General features: G+C 44.0%; 1 protein-coding gene across 1 annotated transcript in view; it reads right to left on the bottom strand.

Moving 5' to 3' along the window:
* Window positions 1-582: 582 nt before the first annotated feature.
* Window positions 583-24673, bottom strand: part of LOC120058723 (semaphorin-3ab-like) — a 28088-nt gene continuing 3997 nt past the window's right edge. The window contains exons 2-18 of the mRNA XM_039007466.1: window positions 21765-21919; window positions 18335-18397; window positions 18064-18183; window positions 17084-17177; window positions 16777-16904; window positions 16458-16595; window positions 15987-16101; window positions 8250-8322; window positions 4732-4876; window positions 4231-4450; window positions 4044-4132; window positions 3916-3957; window positions 3454-3611; window positions 3074-3135; window positions 2391-2533; window positions 1871-2267; window positions 583-656 (exon numbers count right to left, since the gene is read on the bottom strand). Of these exons, the coding sequence (XP_038863394.1) occupies window positions 583-656; window positions 1871-2267; window positions 2391-2533; window positions 3074-3135; window positions 3454-3611; window positions 3916-3957; window positions 4044-4132; window positions 4231-4450; window positions 4732-4876; window positions 8250-8322; window positions 15987-16101; window positions 16458-16595; window positions 16777-16904; window positions 17084-17177; window positions 18064-18183; window positions 18335-18397; window positions 21765-21919 (2216 nt within the window). The remainder of the gene's footprint in view (window positions 657-1870; window positions 2268-2390; window positions 2534-3073; window positions 3136-3453; window positions 3612-3915; window positions 3958-4043; window positions 4133-4230; window positions 4451-4731; window positions 4877-8249; window positions 8323-15986; window positions 16102-16457; window positions 16596-16776; window positions 16905-17083; window positions 17178-18063; window positions 18184-18334; window positions 18398-21764; window positions 21920-24673) is intronic.

Below are 24673 nucleotides of genomic sequence, written 5' to 3'. Positions count from 1 at the left end.
TAATTCTTCTCACAGAAAGTATTTTGTTTTCTATAGTGTCACAATACTTGTGTTCAAATACTGAGCCAACAGCCAACATTGTAAATTGTACGTTCATTTGTTTATTTGTTTAGAGGACACCAGTACCTAGGCAAACACACAACAATATACATACCATATGTTTAAACGCTATCTCACTACCATTTAGGTGAAGTCCTAGTTGGACTTGAGGAGACCTGAAGGCCCTGAAGCATGTTATGTTCTGTGCTGCTCCGGAGAGAGCAGTTTACAGAAGGCAAACGTGACAAAGACGTTCAGCCAAATCTGAACCATGGTGATTGAGATCCCGCCTCAACATAACCACCTCTCCCTCCATCCCAACGCACTGAACATTGTTTTATGTGCGGTTTCCTTTTTTTCAGTTCAGACCCGACGGGATATCCTGTTTGTCAGAAGCACTTGGCTATTTCACTGTTTCTATATACTCATTAATGTTTGCGTTTTTTTCCCATAGGCTAATGTCGAATGAATTATTTTTGAATTGGAAGATATTGGATGAGGAAATGTGGGTTGTTGACGATGGATTACATCTACCCAGATCTATCATGTTTCCACACGCTGTGTTAGTGTGGGTCTGCGTATCCATGTGTGCGTCTTATTGATGATGGACAAGCTTCCTACACCACAAAAAAGACAAAGTTAGAAAACGTACTGGCAAAATTGTGTATCTACACCGTGTGTCTCGTTAACTTGGGAGAGATCAATTGAAAACATTTTATTTCCATTCGCAAAGAAATATTGGCACAGAGACGTAAATATAGGCTACAGAGTGAAATACAAAAGCGCATATAATGAATGAGGGAAGGATCTGAACAAGGTCATTGAGGAAAGCATAAACATTACATGTTTCATTTTAAAATACTTTCTTTATGGATTCCATCATACTTTATGGTAGGGAATAAAACACACACACACACACACTAACGAGGACCTTGCTCAGTATCGGTTCCGTCTTTTATGTGGTAAAAGAAGTCTGGCCACATTTAAAAAGCCTCTCTGCTTTCATGCAGCTGCTCCAGAGCCCGAAACGAACGTTTATTTTTCTACAGCATTAAAAGTGCTTTAGCTTTGCTGCACTTCATTTTGGCAGATTTGCTGGTTTGACTCGGAGTTTCCCCTTTTCATTTCTCTGTGCGCTAATGTCAAACACACCCGGCATCAATGAGGCCAGTTGTGAGGAGTCAAGCTTGAGTTGAAAGCCTAATGAACACCACAGAGCTTTTACTAAATACAACTGACCTCATACAACTACCGAAACTAACCGTTTGATTCAAAACAGAAATAAATATGACACACAAAGTTAAATAAGGAAAATGTAGCAATTTTCTTATATTTTTTTTTTTTACATCAAAGACATATCACACATTTTTTACCTCGAAGACACTTAAAGTCTCTCTCACATGCTTGTGTCCTTTTGACTCCCTCTCTGTCTTTCATTAGGACAGATCCTAGCTTCACCTTCAGGGCCTTTTTTTCTGTCTTATGAGACACCACATTCTTCCAGGTCCTCTTCACGCCTTAATATATTCTTTACCAGTCTCTTGGACATGCTGTACATCCTTCATCCAACACGCTACGCATCCACATTCACACTTCTGAGTCCAGCCCACACCGAGCCTCCTATGTCCCCATTCTACATGAATATGAGTTTTTGTAAATGTGTATGTGTGTGTTTGTGAGAGTGAGACAGTGTTTGAGAGCGTAAGTCAGGAGAAAGCACATTGTACGCAGTGGAGCATCTAAGAGCTTCGTGGAGACCTCTGCTTGGGTTTGCTCCTGCTCTTCCTCCCGCCTCCTCTTCCTCCTCCTCCTCCTCCTCCACCTCCTCCACCTCCTCCACCTCCTCCTCGGCCTCCATGTTTGTGCCTCTCGCCCCTGGGGCCACCCCCTGTCTTGTGGTCACTGTCCTTGGTCTGATCCTGGTCGCGGTTGCGTCGTCGTCGGAAGCCCAGCCTCTGACAGTGCTGCTCCAGGCTGCTGGGGTGGATGAGGGCCATGACGTCCTGGTACCAGGGTTGGGAGGCGTCTGGGCTGGAGTTGGGGTTGCGATTGCTGGTGGACCAGGAGAGGGCACGGGAGGGGCTCCACACACTCAGATGCACAGTGACGGCGGTCCAGTGGAAGCCGTGCTCCTCCAGTTGACAGTGGTACACACCAGAGTGACCCGTCTCGGCCCGACTGATCAGAACACCTCTCTCTGTCACCACCAGCTGCTCTCCTGACTGCAACTGCAACACAGAGAGGAGTGTGAGTGTTTAGACCTGTGTGTGTATGTGTGCATATGTGTGTGCATACGTGTGTGTGCATATGTGTGTGTGCACACGTGTAATTGCCTGTGTGTCAGTATGCACCTGATTCAGCTCAGGGCTGTTCTCTCCTGCCTGTTTGTACCAGGTCACGGCCGCATGTCTGGATTTGGGCAGGCACTCCAGGTATGTGCTGTTACCCTCTGCAACCATCATCATCCTCTGTTCTGCTTCCACCTGCAGACCGGCTGAATAGAGACAGAGAACAATGTCACAATGTCTACTCTACACGGAGTGTACAAAACATGCTCTTTCCATGACATAGACTGACCAGGTGAATCCAGGTGAAAGCTATGATCCCTTATTGATGTCACTTGTTATATCCACTTCAGTCAGTGTAGATGAAGGGGAGGGATTAGACAAAATAAGTGCCTTTGAACAGGGTGTGGTAGTAGGTGCCAGGCGCACCGGTTTGTGTCAAGAACTGCAAAGCTGTTGGGTTTTTCACGCTCAACAGTTTCCCGTGTGTCAAGAATGGTCCACCACACAAAGGACATCCAGCCAACTTGACACAACTGTGGGAAGCATTGAAGTCAACATGGGCCAGCATCCCCGTGGAACACTTTCGACACCTTGTAGTCCATGCCCCAACCAATTAAGGCTGTTCTGAGGGCAAAAGGGGGGGAAGTATTAGGAAGGTGTTCCTAATGTTTGGTGTACTCAGTGTATATAGAAACCTAAGCTAGTGTATGTCTGTGAGAGTGCAGCGCTTGACAGTTCCTCCTCACCTCCTTGTATGACACACTGGGTCAGAGGATCCTCCTCATCACCAACCTGACGAGCATTCCTCCTTCAGAGGGAGGGAATCAAAAAAGACATCATGTTAGATAAGAGTATGTACGAAATGTGAGTATTCATGTTCACATGCCTATGTTGATATGAGTAGGGCAGGCTTATAGCTACATGTGTTGGATGAGTGAGTACTGGGTATATGAACGGAAGCTGGCATGTCATAGACTTAAAAAGAAAATAACTTTAATTTTCACTCCATTTAAACTTTACGTTTAGTTTATAACGTCATGTTTAGTAATATAACTGTGGGAAGTGCTAGGTTGACAATGTATGTGTTGGCTCATAAATGGGTTAAGTGTGAGCTGAGCGGGCCAACCTGCGTGCGATGGGCATGAAGGGGCTGCAGGCGTGTCCATCCCAGGTGCAGTAGGGATCTCTGGCCAGGCAGCACTCAGCACAGGCCTGGCCGTACAACTCACACTGGAACAGAGCCAACTGGGCCACACCCTCTGCAGAACCCACAAACAGCCACTGCTGTAGCCACGCACGCACAAAGAAAACAGAGAAGAAAGACATTCAGATCATTCCAACGTGGCTCAGAGAGCAGCAGCCACAACCACCAGTTGTTTCATGCCTTCGCTGATTCACACGTTCAACGTTCACATAAGACTGAGACTGACTGCTACAGAGCATGTTTACTGGTGTGTATGTAGACTCCCTATCTCAGTGTGAGCCAGGCCTCATCCTCGGTGGTTACCATAGCAACTGGTGATGAAGCTCTCCTTGTAAAGATATAAGGTGGAGAGATGACTGTGTGGGGGGGAGGGGTCATTATTACCTTTTTCTTGGACAGTGTCATGGTAGTCACAGGTGACTTGTGCTGTGGGGGGAGAGGGGAAAACATGTTTGAGTAAAACCGAGGACAGAAGACACAACAGATGAAAAAGTAAGGATACAACGTTGTACCTGGAAGACCTGCAGCTGCTCCAGGGTGACCTCCTGGGAGACACCGTGTTCTTTAGGGAGGTGGATAGACTTCAGCACCTGGCCGGAGTCTGCAACACAGAGGACACTCCTGCTTGTAATGTACTCAAACACACACGCGCACACACACACACACACACTCACAAAACCTCTTCCCGCACACACACACCTGTCCCGATGAACAGGACGTCATACTGTCCATCCACGGCCTCTACTCGTTCCACCAGCAGCCGGCTGAACTTGTAGTGCACTCCCACCCTGACCAACAAGGGGCGCCCTCCCAGCGGAAGCACCGCCTCCTGCAGCAGAGGGTGGGTACGGCTGAAGAAGATGACGTCATCGGGGTACTCCCGGGTAGAGCTGTAGCTACCGTATGTGCTGCTGGGACACTGGAGGGAGAGAGCGAGAGTTGTATTGGCATCAAGCATTCAAAGCCATGGATGGAGTCGGACATAATATGGTTAGAGTTGGGTAAGTTAAGGTTGAGAAGAAAATAGTTGGCCCATTGTACTAGAGTTGTTGTTGAGCTAGAGTTGGGTCAAAGACAGTGCTTGCATTCCTTTTAATTGGTAGAGAGCCTCGTCCTCAGCACATTTCGTATTACATGATGAATCAGAATATGGTGAGTAATGATGGACAGGGAATGACAACTCATTAGAAGGGAACTTACTGTGCCAGGTCTTGGGTAGGGGATCTTTCCTGTGTACTCGGCCCACTTGTACTGTGGTCCCTCCTTATGGTAGAAGTTTCCTTTGTATGCCCGGACCACGTCCTGCATGCGGTACACACACACCGCTGAGCCATTCAGAATGTCACTGTGGGGAAGAGAAGGTAATTGCCTGTCAATCAACTGTAAAACACAATGAAACTCACACAGCCAGTCTGTTATGTGTCTGCTATCATCTATTACTACAGACAGTACTGTCTGTTGTCTGTATGTCACACAGCAAATTATCTAGTGTTAAATCAACACTGAGAGTGTTACATTTAACACTGGTCCAGTGTCTATTAGGGTCCACACTTTTCAGTGTCAAATTAACACAGTACTTAGTGTAAAGCGTTATTTGCATATTTCCCAGTGTGTCTTTCGAGTGAATTACCACCCATGACTGTATTTGTTAGTGACAGAGACATGGTTGTTGCATTCATCCATTTTTCTGTCCTGTGGCCTTCACCATGTGAGATCCTAAGCGAATCGGTTTTAATAAATGTTTTATTATTCAAGACAATAAAATACATATTTCAAAAGGTCTCATTTTGAGGGCCCAGTTTTACCCTAATACAGTGGCCTAAAACTCCTGGGTTACAGGCCACCTCAGGCCTACAAGTCACAATATGCTGGCTTGCAAAGTGATGTGTAATTCCTATTGGAACCACGTCAGAGTGGCTATATCCAACATTGAGCATTTTTATTCATCAGCAACCTGCATTCAGAATGACTGCCAGGTTGTGAAGACAAGATATGAGACTACCTAAATCATCTAAACTGGAACAACCATTTCAGTAACGGGTACAATAAGTCCAAGGAACAAATTGGACTATCTTATGAAAAATGTATGTTATTTATATTGAATGCCATAATATTAATTAATCAATCAACATACATGCAAAAACATAGATAATGAAACAAACAATTACAAAAAAATGAACCAGCTATAAAGCATGCTGCGAAATATGATAATGTTGGGCGTGGCTTTGGTTGAACACTGGTTATTAACACCAACACTGGGCTTATTTTACACCAGTTAGTGTTAATTTAACACTTCCATAGGTCATTTAAAACCTGAATCAAAACAAGAAATGTTACACTGAAAAATCAACAGTCGGTAACACCGGCCAATTTGCTGTGCGTCAGTATACTGATGGGGTGTGTGTCAAAGCTTGCGTGTCTCAACCCTGATTCCGGATCAGATCAGTCTTCACTGAAGCCAATGATTATCATCAGGATAGGGATGCTCCCATACCACCATCAGTCATACTACCATCCGCAGTGAAATATAGTGTCACAGATTCCATGATTGCAGATTTCTAAATGCATATTTTACAAGTGAAACCCCACCCGGATACGGTCAACCCCAGAGCCCTCTCCACCACATGGCCCTTAGCCCACATGCTGCCAGAGCCTGGTTTACTGGGCTATTCCCAGAACCTTCCAGAACCTCCACACTAATCACACAACCCAGAGAGAATGTGCCATTGCAGACAATGCACTTTCTCTGTCTCTTTGTCTTTCTCTCTTTCACACACACACACACACACACACACACACACACACACACACACACACACACACACACACACACACACACACACACACACACACACACACACACACACACACACACACCCCACACACACACACACACACCGCCCCCTCCCCCTTGGGCCAATCAGACAATTTTGTAAATTACGGATCTCTATGTCAAGACACATCATTCACCCAAGTTTCATCAAAATCGGGCAAAGGGTGTCTAAGATAGCAACATAACCTGAAAGGCCGCTCAGCAAGGAAGAAGCCACTGCTCCAAAACTGCCATAAAAAAGACAGACTACGGTTTGCAATTGTACATGGGGACAAAGACCGTACTTTTTGGAGAAATGTCCTCTGGTCTGATGAAACAAAAATAGAACTGTTTGGTCATAATGACCATCGTTATGTTTGGAGGAAAAAGGGGGAGGCTTGCATGCCGAAGAACACCATCCCAACCGTGAAGCACGGGGGTAGCAGCATCATGTTGTGGGGGTGCTTTGCTGCAGGAGGGACTGGTGCACTTCACAAAATAGATGGCATCATGAGGGAGGAAAATTATGTGGATATATTGAAGCAAAATCTCAAGACATCAGTCAGGAAGTTAAAGCTTGGTCGCAAATGGGTCTTCCAAATGGACAATGACCCCAAGCATACTTCCAAATTTGTGGCAAAATGGCTTAAGGACAACAAAGTCATGGTATTGGAGTGGCCATCACATAGCCCTGACCTCCATCCTATAGAACATTTGTGGGCAGAACTGAAAAAGCGTGGGCGAGCAAGGAGGCCAACAAACCTGATTCAGTTACACCAGCTCTGTCAGGAGGAATGGGACAAAATTCACCCAACTTATTGTGGGAAGCTTGTGGAAGGCTACCCGAAACGTTTGACCCAAGTTAAACAATTTAAAGGCAATGCTACCAAATACTAATTGAGTGTATGTAAACTTCTGAACCACTGGGAATGTGATGAAAGAAATAGAATCTGAAATAAATCATTCTCTCGAATTATTCTGACATTTCACATTCTTAAAATAAAGTGGTGATCCTAACTGACCTAAAACAGGGAATTTTTACTCAGATTAAATGTCAGGAATTGTGAAAAACTGAGTTTAAATGTATTTGGCTATGGTGTATGTAAACTTCCGACTACGATACGTTGAAGTGAGTCCTGCCCATCACCGGCAGCTAAAACCTCATTTTGTACGTGTCACTCGACACTCTCTCTCCTCCTCCACTGACGATACTGTCTGCACGCACTAGAGTATCTAACGTCCTGCTTAGCATATCTTTGCTCTGCTGTGCACCTTGGAAGGAACCAGGGTACTCTTTGCCTGGTCCGGTCAGTGTGCCCCCTCTGCAAAATAAGGCTGACAGATCTTTATATATAAATACTGATGATTAAACGTGGGCTTAAAAATGAGGTTTAGTCATTCATTTAACATCTGAATTCAAAAACAGGACAAATCTGAGGAGGCACGTGCCCCCTGACGGCTTCTGCAAACACACCTGCACGCACACACACACACTTTCTCCCTCTCTCCTAACCCACAGCATGTATTACACAAGCCGCTAGTCACTTGCCAGGCAGCCAAACCGAACACAAACTACTGTCACAATAAAACACTGTACAACTCAACACAACGTACAACAGAAATATGCCGCCCCATACAAAAGTAACGATTTAAAGCGTTTGTGCGTCATTGTCACGGTCTCATAACTGCTTTACATCAGCGAATCCCTCAGTGGCAGCTCTGGGATACACAAACAATGCTAAATATCTGGTAACACTTTACCTTAGTCTGGGCACCCCTCATGTATGCATTCCTAAATGCCTTATAACAGCTACATGAGACTTACGTAACATCAGCCATGGAAAACAAATGACTATTCCAATGACAGTGGGGTTGTGGTGAACTGTGTGCCCGGAGGCTGGCTTACCTAGATGTGGTGAAGAGGCCGTAGATCAGAGGGTTCTTCTTGTCCTTTCCATCATGGAGGATAAAGATGTCCTCTGGAAGGAGAAGAGATGGGACACTTAGGTAATAGACTTTTGTCACACTGATTATAGGGCTGATTTGCAGTAAAAAAGTGACATAACAGAGTATGAGGTTGTGGTAGGGTTGTGTGAGTTCTCTCTCTATCCGTGCGTGCGTGTGCGTGTGTTTGTGTGTGTGTGTGTGTGTGTGTGTGTGTGTGTGTGTGTGTGTGTGTGTGTGTGTGTGTGTGTGTGTGTGTGTGTGTGTGTGTGTGTGTGTGTGTGTGTGTGTGTGTGTGTGTGTGTGTGTGTGTGTGCGTGTGTGTGTGTGTGTGTGTGCACGTGCAGTGGTGTACTTATGAAAAAGGAGATTGTTCTGTCAGGTTTGAATAATATAAGGAATTTCATGCATAGCATTTCCTTTTCCTTTTTCCTTTTACTTAAGTATGACAATTGAATACTTTCTCCACCACTGTACCCAAATACTGAGATTGTTGTTCCAGTTTAGATGGTTTAGGTACTTTCGTTTGTAAAATCTTTCACCAAGTAGTCATTCTGAGTGGCGGTTGTGAGTGATAAAAAATTCCAATTGTTGGATATCCTCCTGGATTCCGATAGGACTTACTAATCACTTCGCAAACCAGTGTGTTGTGACTTGCGTGTCTGATGTGGCCCATGTGCCAGGATTCAGACCACAATGTCGAGGATAACTAGGCCATAACTGAAGGCCTTAAGAAATGTATAATATGTGGTCATAAAGATTTTACTTTGAATTGAAACACATTCACTTAGATAGTCACTTGGTGAAGGCTTCGGAAGAGAAGTTACTAAATGCAACATGCCTGTTTCTGTCACTAACGAACACAGCCAGGGTCGGTATCGCTCACATTCACTCTAAAGGCATGCTTGAAATATGCAAATACGGCTCTATACCCGACAGTGCTAAAACCCCACTACCAGTGTTTAGTGTCTAAGCCGTTTTTTTATATTACTAAACTAACTTATCAAATTATTGTATGATGGCCATACCAATGATCATTTAACTATTTGATTTTTGAATTTAAGGACCCCTTCAGGTATCAAAACAATATATTAAAACATTTATTTGAGGAAACATTGAATTTGGTCTTACTGCTTTTAGCGCATAGAAATGCATTGAATAACAGATCCAAACACGGAAAAACAAATAGTCAAAAATGAAATCAAAAGGAAGTTTGACTTAAAATGGCTGTCCTCTATCTGAGAGATAAGAAAGACCAGGGAATTATTGTATTTTTTACCCATATTTAACAAAACCTTTTGGGCACTCAACTACTTCCCTATAAAGTGGTCATTAATTAATTAAACTGGTACCGGGCAAACTGGTACTGGGCTTCCTTCAGACGAGTCTTGTGAGGCTTCTGGGAGTCCTAGAGCGAAACCAAAATGTACTTGTTCGTGAGAGTCTCACCTTTCCATAGAAGGGTCATATTAGTGTGTAGCGATAACTGTTCGGATGCTACAGACGTGCTCGTGAGAAGACCAATTTTCGGGATGTGTCATGGTCTGACAAACGCCGACCGCTGTAGCTCGGCCACCTTCCACTGCAGATGCGGAAGGCTGCCATTGGCCGATGTGGTGGATTGAGACGCAGCCCATGCAAAAAAACCTGATCTCTCTAGTTTAAACAGATGGATTTTGATGGGGATTTGTGTATTATGCTAATTTGATTTACGCGGGGAGCGCGGACATTGACTTTAGGGTTCATGTGTTTAAAAACATGTTCACACTGTGCCGTGTTTTTATTCAAATTCTAAATGCAGAAAAGTGTTTAGTTATGGGCTCCCGAGTGGCGCAGCGGTCTAAGGCACTTCATCTCAGTGCAAGAGGTGTCAATACAGTCCCTGGTTTGAATCCAGGCTGTATCACATCTGGCCGTGATTGGGAGTCCCATAGGGCAGCACACAATTGGCCCAGCGTCGTCCGGGGTAGGCCATCATTGTAAATAGGAATTTGTTCGTAACTGACTTACCTAGTTAAATGAAATAAAAATGAAATGTGTTCAGATCCTAAAAACGTGGTTTTACAATGTAGGCGCTAAAGTTCCGGAGCCTGTCTTTAAGGTATCTTTACTTTTACTCAAGTATGATGATTACTTATGATTACTTTTTCCATCACTGAGTGTGTGTGTGCGTGTGCGTGCGTGCGGGCCAGCATTAAGGCGCGTGAGAGTGAATAAGTGTGTGTTCAAGTGTGTTCCCCATGCGTGCGTGTGTGTTCCTAATGCCGTTTGGTGTGATGGTACGGCTGAGTGGGCCAGTTTAATGAATCCCAGGCAGTAATATCCCATCTCAGTGTGAGAGCTGGAGACGAGCTGATCCTCCATGACCAATCCTCATGTAGCAGCCCTCCCTGCCACGCAGCCAGGCCTCTCTGCCTGTCTGTCCCCTAAGGCCCCCGCACTGTCCTCTATCCCTTCCCCACGACACAGATCAACTACTGACCAAAAACATGACACGTGTACATGTACACATACAAGACATGGATATGTACACGCACACAGTACACGCGATACACGAACACACATGCATAGACACGCACGCGCACATTAACACATGAACGGACAAACGCAAAGCCCACACACACACACACACACAGTATGTATGGTGGGCTTGTATTTGAGGTGTGGGACATATTATTACTCTCACATTCCTCTTGTTCCTGCTGCTTCATGTGGTCTCGATGGGATCAGACTGGTGGAAATCTCATCTCCCACACGCACGCACACACACACGCACACACGCACACACACACACACACACACACACACGAGAATGAAAAGAGTGTGGAAAGCTGTCACCAAGGCAAAGGATGGCTACTTTGAAAAATCTCAAATATAAAACACTTTTTTGGTTACTACACGATTCCATGTGTGTTATTTCATAGTTTTGATATCTTCACTATTATTCTACAATGTAGAAAATAGTCCAATAAAGAAAAACCCTTGAATGAGTAGGTGTGTCCAAACTGCACACACACAACGTCGCACACATACACACACTGCAGCACGCACACAAATGCCGCCGCATTGCCCAGGGCACAACACACAGCAGAGGACTCTGGGTACACCATGCTGCAGAGGCTCTGCTCTCACTCTCTCTCTCTCTCAAACCCTCCCTAGAATGCATAAACTTTTTCCTACATTATACTTCTCCCTTTGTTCGTTATCCAACACATCTTCATCCTACTTTCTCTCTCTTTCTCTCTCTCTCTCTGTCTGAACGACCATCTTCCGTTTATCTCTCAAATCCACCTTTTGAAGTCTCTCCTCCAATTACATTTCTTTGTCTTTCACTTTGTCCTCCCAACCCTCTCGTTCTTTCTCTCTCTCTTTGTCTGTGTCTCATCTTCTCTCCCGAGGGCTCTACTTGTGTCAGTTCCTCTAAACAAAAAGATCTGTTCCCCCGGTGGGAGATATCCTTGTCTTGCCCACACCCCTCCAGCTCTAGCCCCTATCTTCCCCAGCCTTATCCCAGAAAATACCCTTCTCCTCAACTCTCCACCCCTCCTATTCCCTCATCCGAGCTAGGCCATCTAGGGCCTAGGATGAGGGCGCACACAGCGACACACACACACATATACACTCACCAACTTCCTCTAAATCATTGAAATCTATAAACCCCAAACTCCTCAAGACTTTGTTGTCCTCTGCTTCGGTCTAACCTAAACTTTGTGGTCAAACAGTTAGTGTCTCCCGGTCCAAACTGATGGTATGACTGTCCTGAATAACAACACAGTAACACGCCAGGGAATTCCATCTCTCCTGGCTTTATACGTCTGTTTATGGGCTTCTGGCCAGATACGCCCTTCAAATGTTTCCAACTGATGAACACATTCAAAAGACATTTTAGATATCTATATGTAGGCCTATTAAAACACAACATTTTTACTATACTCCGATACTCTGAGAGCTTCGCTAACAAGCAGTGGTGGAAAAAGAATCCAATTGTCATGCTTGAGTAAAAGTAAAGATAAGTTAATAGAAAATGACTCAAGTAAAAGTGAAAGTCACGCAGTAAAATACTACTTGAGTAATAGTCAAAGTATTTGGTTTGAAATATACTTAAGTATCAAAAGTCAAAGTAAAAGTATAAATCATTTCACCTTCCTTATATTAAGCAAACCAGACAATTTACGGATAGCCAGGGGCACGCTCCAACACGAAGCATTTATGTTTAGTGAGTCCACCAGATAGTAGGGATGTAGGGAGGGATGACCAGAGATGTTCTCTTGATAAGTGCGTGAATTTGACCATTTTCCTGTCCTGCTAAGCATTCAAAATGTAACGAGTACTTTAGGGTGTCACGAAACTGTATGGAATAAAAAGTACATTATTTTCTTTAGAAATGTAGTGGAGTAAAAGTAAAAGCTGTCAAAAATATAAATAGTAAAGTACAGATACCCCCCAAAAGTACTTAAGTAGAACTATATTTACTTAAGTACCTTACACCACTGCTAACCATGTCTCTCATAAGCTTTCAATCAAAGACTACAGTTGGTAACACTTTATTCTGACTGTAGGAGGATTAGGAACTAATGTATTCAATAAGTACTGATGGTTGAGTGCTCCAGACTGTAAACAATCCCTTTCACCTGTACAAACACTGATGACCTGCCAGGATAGTGGCTCTTGTTAAAGTTGACACCCAAATATTCTTGTAGAAGTTCCGGCATCGATAACAGCCTGGCTCCTTCAACATGAGGGACCCGGACCCGAACAAGGCGCTCATGCGATTCGTAGTGTTTCTGGCCGACGGAGCGTGCCGTAAACACAACACCGGCGGCATTCTTGGGCTGATGGGATCTTTTCAGTTGCAACGTGTCCCGGGGCAGGTTGTTGTGCGGGGATGTTTACGTTCATCTTCCTACTCACTGTCCTGGCTGAGACGGGTTGGACAGGGAGTTGTCTGTGTGTGATGTGTGTATGTTTGTGTTTGTGTGTATGTTTGTGTGTGTGTTTGTTTGTTTGTGTGTGTATGTGTTATGATGTGTGTGGTTCACTTTGCCTCAGTATAACCCCAGGGGGGGGGGGGGGGGGTATTGTTTATTTTACTGGCTGGTTGTGTTTACAGAAACAGATGTGATAAGGGAACGGTCCTGTCTCTCGGTCTCGCTTCTAGCGAGGCCAACTACTGATCACATCACTGACTGATACTCTATGGCCCATAAAACTAGCGATGAGAGAGTGCATGCACAAGCATAGACACACATGTACACACAGAAACACAAACACACACAGACTTGAAAAACGGGAGATCCCAGAAAGGGTAGTGCTAGACCCTTAAATGCTCTCTAATAGAGACTTCATAGTAGTTGCCAGGGCGACTAGTGCTGAAGTACTACAAAGGCAGAGCCGGGTAAAGGGACAGGGCTGCTGGTCACCGTGGTAACAGAGTGGAATACCACAAGCCAGGGTGGAGTGGAGTTATGCTGGCTGCATGATCAGAAACACTAAGCTTTCTGTAGGCCAAACATAGACTCTTCACTTCTACATACAGTGCCCTCAGAATGCATTTGATACCGCTTGACTTATTCCACATTATGTTGTGTTACAGCCTGAATTCAAAAACGGATTAAATCCATTTTTTTCTCACCCATCTACATACAATACCCCATAATGACAAAGTGAAAACATGTTTTTATACATTTTAGCACATTTGTTGAAAAGGAAATACAGAATACAAAAGTATTCACACCCCTGAGTCAATCATTTGTAGAACCACCTTGTGTGGCGATTGCAGCTGTGAGTCTTTTTGGGTACGTATCCTAAGAGCTTTGCACACCTGGATTGTACAATATTTTCCCATTATTCTTTTTAAAATTCTTCAAGCTCTGTCAAGTTGATTGTTGATCATTGCTAGACAGCCATTTTCAAGTCTTGCTGTAGATTTTCATGCCGATTTAAGTCAAAACGGTAACAAGGCAACTCGGAGCATTCAATGTCGTCTCTGTAAGCAACTCCAGTATAGATTTGGCCTTGTGTTTTAGGTTATTGTCCTGCTGAAAGGTGAATTTGTCTTCTAGTGTCTGTTGGAAAGCAGACTGAACCAGATTTTCCTCTACGATTGTGCCTGTGCTTATAACTGTATTCCGTTTATTCCGATGACAAGCATAGCCATAACATGATGCAGCCACCACCATGATTGAAATTATGAAGAGTGGTACTCAGTGATGTTTTGGATTTGCCCCAAACCAAACACTTATTTATTCAGGACCAAAAAGTAAAAAATGTCCTTGCCAAATATTTTGCAGTATTACGTAATAACCTTTTACTGCAGTGGGCTAAATCAGGGTCACACAGAGTGTTTATTGGTAGTCTAAAACAAATCTATTTTGAAACAGAAGTATACACCTCACACACATGGTTATGGGCTTAAAAATAGAAGACACCTTCACCATGTCAGATATCGAGTTGTAATGTATAAAGTTAGAATTTGAATCCCAATGTTACACGTTATGTACATCACAGAAGACTGAAATATAACAAAACCGTTTGACATAGAAGCACCGGATTTTCGGCAGCTTGTTTATTAATTATGAAATTCTGAAAAATATGAATAACATTCAACCCATGAGGCAACTAGGTAATTTGACTGCAGGAAAGGGCTATGTGCCTTGTTACAAACAGGAAGCATGTTTTGTTATATTTCTATTCTGCACATGCTTCCTTCTTTTCACTCTGTCATTTAGGTTAGTATTGTGGAGTAACTACAATGTTGTTGATCCATCGTCAGTTTTCTCATAACACAACCATTAAAGTCAGCAACTGTTTTAAAATCACCATTGGCCTCATGGTGAAATACCTGAGCTGTTTCCTTCCTCTTCGGCAACTGAATTAGGAAGCAGTCGAAGGACGCATGTCTCTTTGTACTGGCTGAGTGTATTGATACACCATCCAAAGCCCAATTAATAACTTCCCCACGCTCAAAGGAATATATTCAGCGTCTGCTTATATTTGTACACATCCACCTATCAGTGGTGTCCTTCTTTGCGAGGCATTGAAAAACCTCCCCTGGTCTTTGTGGTTGTATCTGTGCTTGAAATTCACTACTCGATTGAGGGACCTTACAGTTAATTATGTGTGTGGGGTACAGAGATGGGGTAGACCTCACAAAACCATTTTAACCACTATTATTGAACACGGAATGAGTCCATGCAACTTATTATGCAATTTGTCAAGCACATTTTAACTCCTGAACTTATTTAGGCTTGCCACAACAAAGGGTTTGAATACTTATTGGCTGAAGACATTTCAGCTTACCATTTTTAATTCATAAAAATAAATAAAACACACTAACAAAATTCCACTTTGATATTATGGGGTATTGTGTGTAGATCAGTGACACAACATGTCAATTGAATAAATGTTTTAACCAGGCTGTAACACAGCAACATGTTGATAAAGTGAAGTGGTGTGAATACATTCTGAAGAGGCACCGTAGCTGCTGTAGAGCCAATATAGTCTATACAATATCCATTCCCTCCTCCACTGCTGTCTTACTGAGATTCAACACCATTCACCTATGGAATGTCTGTTGAACTTTAGTGCGATTGTTTGTGTTTCACTTGGTGAATTGATGCTCATGGTCAGTGAGCTTATGGTCATGTGTGTGTGGTCACTGGTCAGTAAGAGCGAGGTAAAGTTGATAGTTCATACTCACGTAGTTGGTCAAAGTGAGTCTGTATCCCGTCGGGTCCAGGGATAGAGCACACGATACGTGCCTTCTGGAAGGTGCTCCACTTGTTCACCAGACTCCGCTGGCCCCCGATGTCATTCTGTACACACCCAGATTAGAATAGATGTCACTATCGACATAGACAGCAACCGTGATGGTAAGACGGTAAACAAACACACATATACAGGCACATCGATAAACACAAGTGCACGTGCTCGTTTTACGTGCACACACACACACACACACACACACACACACACACACACACACACACACACACACACACACACACACACACATACACACACACACACACACACACACACACACACACACACACACACACACACACACACACACACACACACACACACACACACACACACACACACACACACACACACACACACACACGTACATCGGTACCAGTACACACAGGCACGTAGAGATCCTTACCTTGCAAACACGCGCCACTCTGGAGTACAGCACCTTCCCAGCAGCCCCCTCTGCCTCCTGAGCGCGCTCAGTGAAGAACACGTACACCTTATCATCCTCTGGGTTATCAGTCTCCGCCATCCAGGCCACCTTAACAAACTGGGCATCTGACAGAGAGCGAGAGAGAAGAGAGATTTTACAATTTAGACGGAGAGGGAGAGAAGTAGAGAGAGAGGGTGTGAAAAATATGTTTACAAATTAGAGAGAATGAGAGGAACTATTTTGATGAGTAAGAGTGAAAGAGAGAACAAAGTTAGTTTTTATTGTTTAATTTATACACTTCCTTACCCTGCAACCAGGAGGAATCGTACTGCTCGGTGCGGATCACATGACGACTGCCCAGGCTGCGGAAGAAGGCAGAGTCTCGACTCATGAAGTCAGATGAGATCCCAGCATACAGCTCCCCATCTGGACACGGATACAGAAAAACACATTATCCAACACACTATATAGGCGTACCCATGGAAAAAGCACAAACACGTCATTATCGACGTACACCTATAAGGACATCAAACAGGTCTTCGTATTAGTGTGAACTCACTCACACACAAGCCATTTGCTCACAGACATACTGTGTGTGATCTTACCAATAATGGCCGAGGCAGTTCTCTGGTGCGGATCATATGGACACTTTCCCTTCCCGCATTCAGTCTGTCCAAATGATAGAGTTTGTTGCTCCGACTGCCAAAGAAACAGAATTGAATAGACACAATTTAAACACTCTACACACATACACACACATGCACTCACTCACGCATGGACACACACTACTGCCACAGACTGACCATCCACATGACCATTACGGGCAAATGCCAGATGGGCTTGTCAATGTTTAGCCAGTGGCCATGTCTGTCTTGTTTTTTTTTAACGTAAAATTATCATTATCTGGCTAATAATGGGGGCGTCAAGAAAAAAATGAAATGGTCCGGGGTGTTCAAAATGCCAGGGGACGATTTTTGGTCCCAGTCCACCCCTGCACATAACTCATGTACAGTACAACTCTAAAACTCTCCCAGACTTGTGTATTAAGGAGGCAGTAATCTCTGTAAATATTTGGGTGAAAAATTTGTGAAATGCAATGCGAGGGAGGCAGCGCCGCTGGCCTCTCAAAGCATCGCGTCCCCTCGTGTCCTTGCTCAGGAGTCTAAGCCCCTTTCATGGGTTTCGCACCTTCTCCCAGAAACACAGACACCAGCACACATGGGGACCTGAAGACAGTGTGTGAGAAAGTGAAAGAAGAAAGAGAGAGAGGAAGAGCACGGGAGTTTAGCTAAGAATCGTTGAGACGTGGGGCAAACACTCGGAGGCATAGGATAGGCAGGCATCGGGGTATAGGGGTACACAGTTCAGTACACATAGTAGGTGTAGCAACAGATAGCGCAGCTATAGGGGCAGACAGCTAGGCCTTTAGTCAGACAGAACACACAGGTATAGGATGTATGTAGGACAGATGTAGAAGGACAGAGAGAGAAAGCGGCATCCGTTTTCCTCAATATATTCCTGGGGGACCCCCGGGTGTACGCATGTTGGGTGAGGAAGGAGTGTGTGTGTGTGTGTGTGGCTTTACCTTGAGGAAGACGGCGGTAGGGATGAAGGCACAGCGAGGGTTGAAGGCTCCCGTTCCACACACATACAGGTGGGTCTGGTTGTAGGGCTGCAGCACTCGCAGGAAATTAGCGCACTCCAACTGTAGAGGGGGATTGGAGTTAGGAGTGTGTGTGTGTGTGTGTGTGTGTGTGTGTGTGTGTGTGTGTGTGTGTGTGTGTGTGTGTGTGTGTGTGTGTGTGTGTGTGTGTGTGTGTGTGTGTGTGTGTGTGTCTATACCGGTAACCCCTCACCTCCCGGTCCTTTCCAGCCATCAAACACTCTTGGACCCGGTCTGGACTTGCTGGCCAGTAGAGCTGAAAAAGGAAGAGACAGTATAGTTGTCATGCCACCATGATGATCTGGTATCATGCCACCATGATGATCTGGTATCATGCTACCATGATGATATCATGCCACCATAGATGACTAACCTCCACAGCATGTCCACTGAGTTATTTAGGGGCCGTAGCAGAGATCACGTGATAAGATAAAGATGTTTTTTTCTTTCTTCATTTCAGCTTTTGATTTTTAAAGCTCCAGTTACTGATAAGCATACACCCATTAAGACTGTTAGAACTGCTAATTCCCCGTGGATTGATGAGGGATTGAGAAATTGTATGGTTGAGAGGGACAAGGCAAAAGGAATGGCAAATAAATCTGGCTGTACAGCCGATTGGCAAACGTACTGTAAAAAGAGAAATTATGTGACTAAACAAAAAAAAATAAGAAGAAATTGTACTACGAAAACAAAAGGTACATTTTATAAACGATGATTGTACAAAATGTGGAGTACCTTCAGTTGGCCAAAAGGCAAACTTAGCTTCATCCTTCATTGAATCAAATGGCTCATTCATCACAAAACCCTTTGATATTGCCAACAACTTTAATGACTTTTTAAATGGCAAGATTAGCAAACTTATGCATGACATGCCAACAACAAACTCTGAGCCTTCATTCATGCTTAACTGACCAAATAATGAAAGACAAGCATTGTAATTTGGAGTTCTGTAAAGTGAGTGTGGAAGAGGTGAAAAAAGTATTGCTGTCTATCTATAATGACAAACCACCTGGTTCTGACAACTTCAATGGAAAATTACCGAGGATGCTAGTGGACTATATTGCCACGTATATTCGCCAGCTCTTCATTGTAAGCCTACAGGTACATCAATATCATGAACGGCAGTCTATCCTGGCTCAAAGTAGAGGGGAGATTGACTGCATCACTACTGGTCTTTATAAGAGGTATTGACATATTAAAATTACCAAACTGTCTGTACAATCAGTTAACACACAGCTCAGACACCCATACACACATGCTTCCAGGAGTCCAGAACAGAGGCTAGGGAATGCACAGTACTATACAGAGCCATGACTACAGGGAACTCTCTCCCACCTCAGGTAACTCAAACTAGCAATACATGTATTTTATTTATTTTTATTTAACCTTTATTTAACTAGGCAAGTCAGTTAACTCTTAACCCTTTTTTCAATTTTCGCCTAAAATGACATACCCAAATCTAACTGCCTGTAGCTCAGGCCCTGAAGCAAGGATATTAATTTTCTTGGTACCATCTGAAAGGAAACACTTTGAAGTTTGTGGAAATGTGAAAGGAATGTAGGAGAATATAACACATTAGATCTGGTAAAAGATAATACAAAGAAAAAAACTAAAAAAATAATTGTATTTTTTTGTACCATCATCTTTGAAATGCAAGAGAAAGGCCATAATGTATTATTCCAGCCCAGGTGCAGTTTAGATTTTGGCCACTAGATGGCAGCAGTGTATGTGCAAAGTTTTAGAATGATCCAATGAACCATTGCATTTCTGTTCAAAATTTTGCATCAAGACTGCCCAAATGTGCCTAATTTGTTTAATAATAACTTTTCATGTTCAAAACTGTGCGCTCTCCTCAAACAAAGGCATGGTATTATTTCACTGTAATAGCTACTGTAAATTGGACAGTGCAGTTAGATTAAGCTTTCTGCCAATATCAGGTGTGTCTATGTCCTGGGAAATGTTCTTGTTACTTACAACCTCATGCTAATCGCATTAGCCTACATTAGCTCAACCGTCCCACGGGGGGGACCCACCAATCCGGAAGAAGTTTTAAGAACAAATTCTTATTTACAATGACGGCCTAGGAACAGTGGGTTAACTGCCTTGTTCAGGGGCAGAACGACAGATTTTTACCTTGTCAGCTCAGGGGATTCGATCTAGCAACCTTTCGGTTCCTGTCCCATCGCTCTAACCACTAGGCTACCTGCCACCCCATACATGTGTATGATGCACAAAGTTCGTATATGATGATATGCTTTACTTCCGTCTGTACCCCAGGAATAGTAGCTGCTGCATACGCAACACCTAACGGGGATCCTAATTAAATAGTAAATGCTATCACTGAATACCAGAGGGGGGAGTAGACTGGGCGACCACCAGCATTCTCACTGGGCATATATAAACCCACCATCTGTGACGAATACCATGTCTTGGATGGGAGTTTTATATAACTAGTTCTATGCTCTGTCACATGGACAAAGATGTGGAAATGCATAGACCCGACACTAATCCCTGTGCAACATGCAATTCAATTAGCAAAGGACTGAAAAGGAACCGGATAAAAAAGTAAAGGAAGAGAGGGAGGATATGGAAAAGGAGAGAAATTAGGATGATGCTGGTAGTGGACATGGGTAAATAGAGAGTTGGAGAGAGTGGTCACATTTGCACATAGAGAGACACACACACACACAAACACACACGCCCGCACACGCACAGCTCTTCCGTCCTTGTGTGTGATGTGGGCTGGCGGTGAGGGACTCATGCAATAGGAATGCCTGAGGGGTTGGTTGATCAGAGGATGGTGTTATTAGTGGGAGCATAGCGCTCCAGTCAATCTCCTGCCAGGCAGAAATCGGAACAGGGGTGACCTTAGAATGAAACCCTCACTTATACAATACGGGGCTATTCCCGTCTGGGAAAGAGTCTGAGAGAGAGAGAGTCCCTGTGTAAATGTGTGTCTATGTGTATTGGAATGAAAGTCTGAGCGGGAGGAAATGGAAAGGGAGAGGAACGAGAGGCTGTGATTGGTAGTGGGCACGGGTACATACAGTAGAGAGGTGGAGAAGTGTGATGATCGCTGTGTATTACAGGTGGTGTTAGTCTGAAAGAGAGGGATTGAGAGACACAGGAGGCTTGATGGAAAGAGGGAGGGGATGCTGGACAGCTGGAGGTGGCTTACTCCTCCGTATTCTGGTTACCATCAAGTTGAGCGTAGTTATCCCTCTACATTACTTTCTCCATGAACACTGGACAACCAACAGTGACTGACAGTCATACAGCCCCTAACATCTATTCTCTCACAAGATTCTCTGGGTTACGGTGAAAACCAGCTAGGAGTTAACGTTTTCCTAACTGAGGAGTGGAGCTGGATCAATACATGTGTTCATGGGAGTGTAAGTGTGGGTGAGTAATTGTGTTGAATCTATTACCCATTCTTTCATACAATCGTGCAGACCAGAACCAGACTGTGGTTTGGATAATTGCTTTTCAAATCATCTTTTTTTCAACAAAGTTCTAACAATTATGGTGGTTGTGTCACCAGGACAGCTCAGTACAGCTTGGTTTGGTTGGGCTCGGTTCGGCTCAGTAGTGTGAGAAGCCTATAGAGAGCCAGGCAGTCTGACCTTGCTGGGGTTCTGTGTGATGTCGTCCAGGCTGGTGGACAGCAGGTTGTCCTTCATGGCCACGTAGAGCCGACGGCCATCTTCATCTGGCAGCAGAGAATGCATGTCCCCCGCCGCCAGGGGCAGGGATAGGAGACGGCCATTCTGGACCAGCTCTGAGAGAGAGAGACAAAGAGAGAGAGACAAAGAGAAAAAGACAGAGACAGAGAGACAGACAGCGAGAGAGACAGAGAGAGAGAGAGACAGAGAGAGAGACAGAGAGAGAGAGAGACAGAGACAGAGAGAGAGACAGAGAGAGAGACAGAGAGAGAGACAGAGAGAGAGAGACAGAGAGAGAGACAGAGAGAGACAGAGAGAGAGAGACAGAGAGGGAATTGGAGAATTAGGGAATTAGACCAAAGTTCTCAATTGGTACAAAATATATAGACTACTGAACACACTACAATTACTTAGGTTTAAAAATAAGCTCAACTGGACACCTTAATGAGGCAGTGAATGAACTGAGAGAGAAAGCACGCAGGGCATTCTACGCCATTAAAAAGCAAATTCAAATTGAAATACCTATTCAAATTTGCCTAAAACTAATTGAATATGTCATTGAACTTGCAAAACAAGATTTCATCAAATGGGTCAAACGCCCCATTGAAACCCTGCATGCAGAGTTCTGTAAGATTCTCCTACATGTCCAGAGGAAAACTACAAACAATGCATGCAGGGCAGAATTAGGCCAATATCCACTAATAATAAAAACTCAAAAAAGAGCATTTAAGTTTTGGAAACATCTAAAATACAGTGACCCCCTCTCATATCATTACCAAGCCCTGCAATGCCAAGAGCTGAGCAAAGAAAAGAGTCCCCTCATCCAGCTGGTCCTGGGGCTGAGTTCACAAACTTGTTCTACTAACACACTGAAGCTTCAGGACCAGAACATCCAATCAATCAGAATAAACCAAATTACAACACAGTCAAAATAAAACTACATTGCTTATTGGGAAACACAAGCACAAGCACAAAGCAAAATCTAGTGCTATCTGGCCCTAAATCGACAGTACACCATGGCTAACTATTTGACCATGGTTACTGATCAAAACCTTAGAAAAACCTTTACAAAGTACAGGCTTAGTGAGCACAGCCTTGCCATTGAGAAGGGTAGACACAGGAAAACCTGGCTCCCTGTAGAGGAAAGGCTGTGCAACCACTGCACAACAGCAGAACCTGAGACAGAGCTGCATTTCCTGACAAAATGTAAAACATACAAAACAATTAGAGAGTGTCATTTCCCCAAATTTGAAACCCTTAATCAAGGTTTCAAAGACCTCTCTGATGAGAGTAGGCTACACGTCCTGTTGGGGGAGGACGCAGAGAGCTGTGGGTTGGCAGCGCACTACATTGCTGCCTGCCATAAGATGAGGGACAGTGTCTGACAGACCAATCAACCTGCACATGTACTCTACTGTATACTCATTGTTATTGTTCAATGTATGGTTATTTTGACCCTTGGTTATTGTTGTTACTGTTGTCCCGTTGACAATTTTGATTCTCATTATTTTCATATTGTAAATATCCAAAGTAAGCTTTGGCAATATGTACATTGTTAAGTCATGCCAATAAAGCAAAGAGAGAGAGGGAGAGAGACATGCAGAGAGATGAATAGAACAACAGCACGGTGCTGAGGCTGTCCTAATATGAACACCGTACAGCAGAGAGATGAGGGTACAGTCACAATATGATACAGACACCAATAACACAGCTATAATACGTCCAGAACGCAATGACAAATCAAATGTGACCGTATGAGCAAACAATTTGTATAGGCGGCCAAATTAAATACAGATAGAACGGCCGAGAGATCAAAAACACAGTCACACACCAGCTGTAATAACTCATATGGTCCACCAAAGACCAGCTAGTGAGTGGTACCAGGCTGCATCCATTAATCATATGAGTTGTAGTACTCTGTGGCTAGGACTCTGGACGAGTCCAACGCCACTCCACAAACCGACATAATAGGACTCAGCACAAACCCTTTCCCACAGCGTCCTAACACACTATTCATTTCTCAAGCATGCTTATCGGAGATCGACATAAGTCAGAAGTCCATCAGACAAACAAACGAATACATCTCCGGACAGATTGGATGACGGTGGATGATACAACAGTCAGACTATGAAAGCTATGATAGAGGCTGTACATCGGCTGGACCCCATAGCCGGAGAGCTGAGAGTAGCAGAGGATGACCATCACCACTATCAGTCTACTCTCGTTGTGAAACCACACTTCTCCCACACAATCTACACTAACATACAGAATGTCGACCGGCTTTGAGATCACAGAGGAAGGAATTTGGAGGATGGAATTGGTTTACATTCCTCTAACTGCACATATTATCTTTTCCCTTTCAAAAGGGTTCCAAAAGGGTTCTTCAGCTGTCCCCATAGGAGAACCCATTTTGGTTCCAGGTAGAACCCTTTTGGGTTTCCTTTCCATTTTGGTTCCAGGTCGAACCCTTTCCCCTCTGTGGAAAGGGTTCTACATGTAACCCAAAAGGGTTCTACCTGGAACTAAAACTATTCTACCTGGAACCAAAAAAGGTTCTTTAAAGGGTTCTGGGGACAACCGAAGAATCCTTTTAGGTTCTAGATAGCACTTTTTTTGGGGGGGGGGGGGGGGGGGAATGTAGCAAAGCTTGCCTCTAAAGCTTAGCTTGCATGGGTTTGATAGAAGATAGAAGCAGGGGGGTTTGGAGAAGATTGAGAAGTACTGACAGACTGTGTCTGGTGGAAAAACTGGAACAGTGAGATGAGACTGATGCCACTGTGATGAGACTGACAGACTGAGAAATGAGACATGGCACGCGTGGAAGGAACTCTGCAATGAGAAAGAGGATGAATCGATGGGGAGAAGGGCAT

This window comes from Salvelinus namaycush, chromosome 14 (assembly GCF_016432855.1).
Source record: "Salvelinus namaycush isolate Seneca chromosome 14, SaNama_1.0, whole genome shotgun sequence".
NCBI classification, from domain to species: domain Eukaryota; kingdom Metazoa; phylum Chordata; class Actinopteri; order Salmoniformes; family Salmonidae; genus Salvelinus; species Salvelinus namaycush.
Note: the sequence above shows the minus strand (reverse complement) of the source record. Positions and strands in the feature narration are given on the sequence as shown.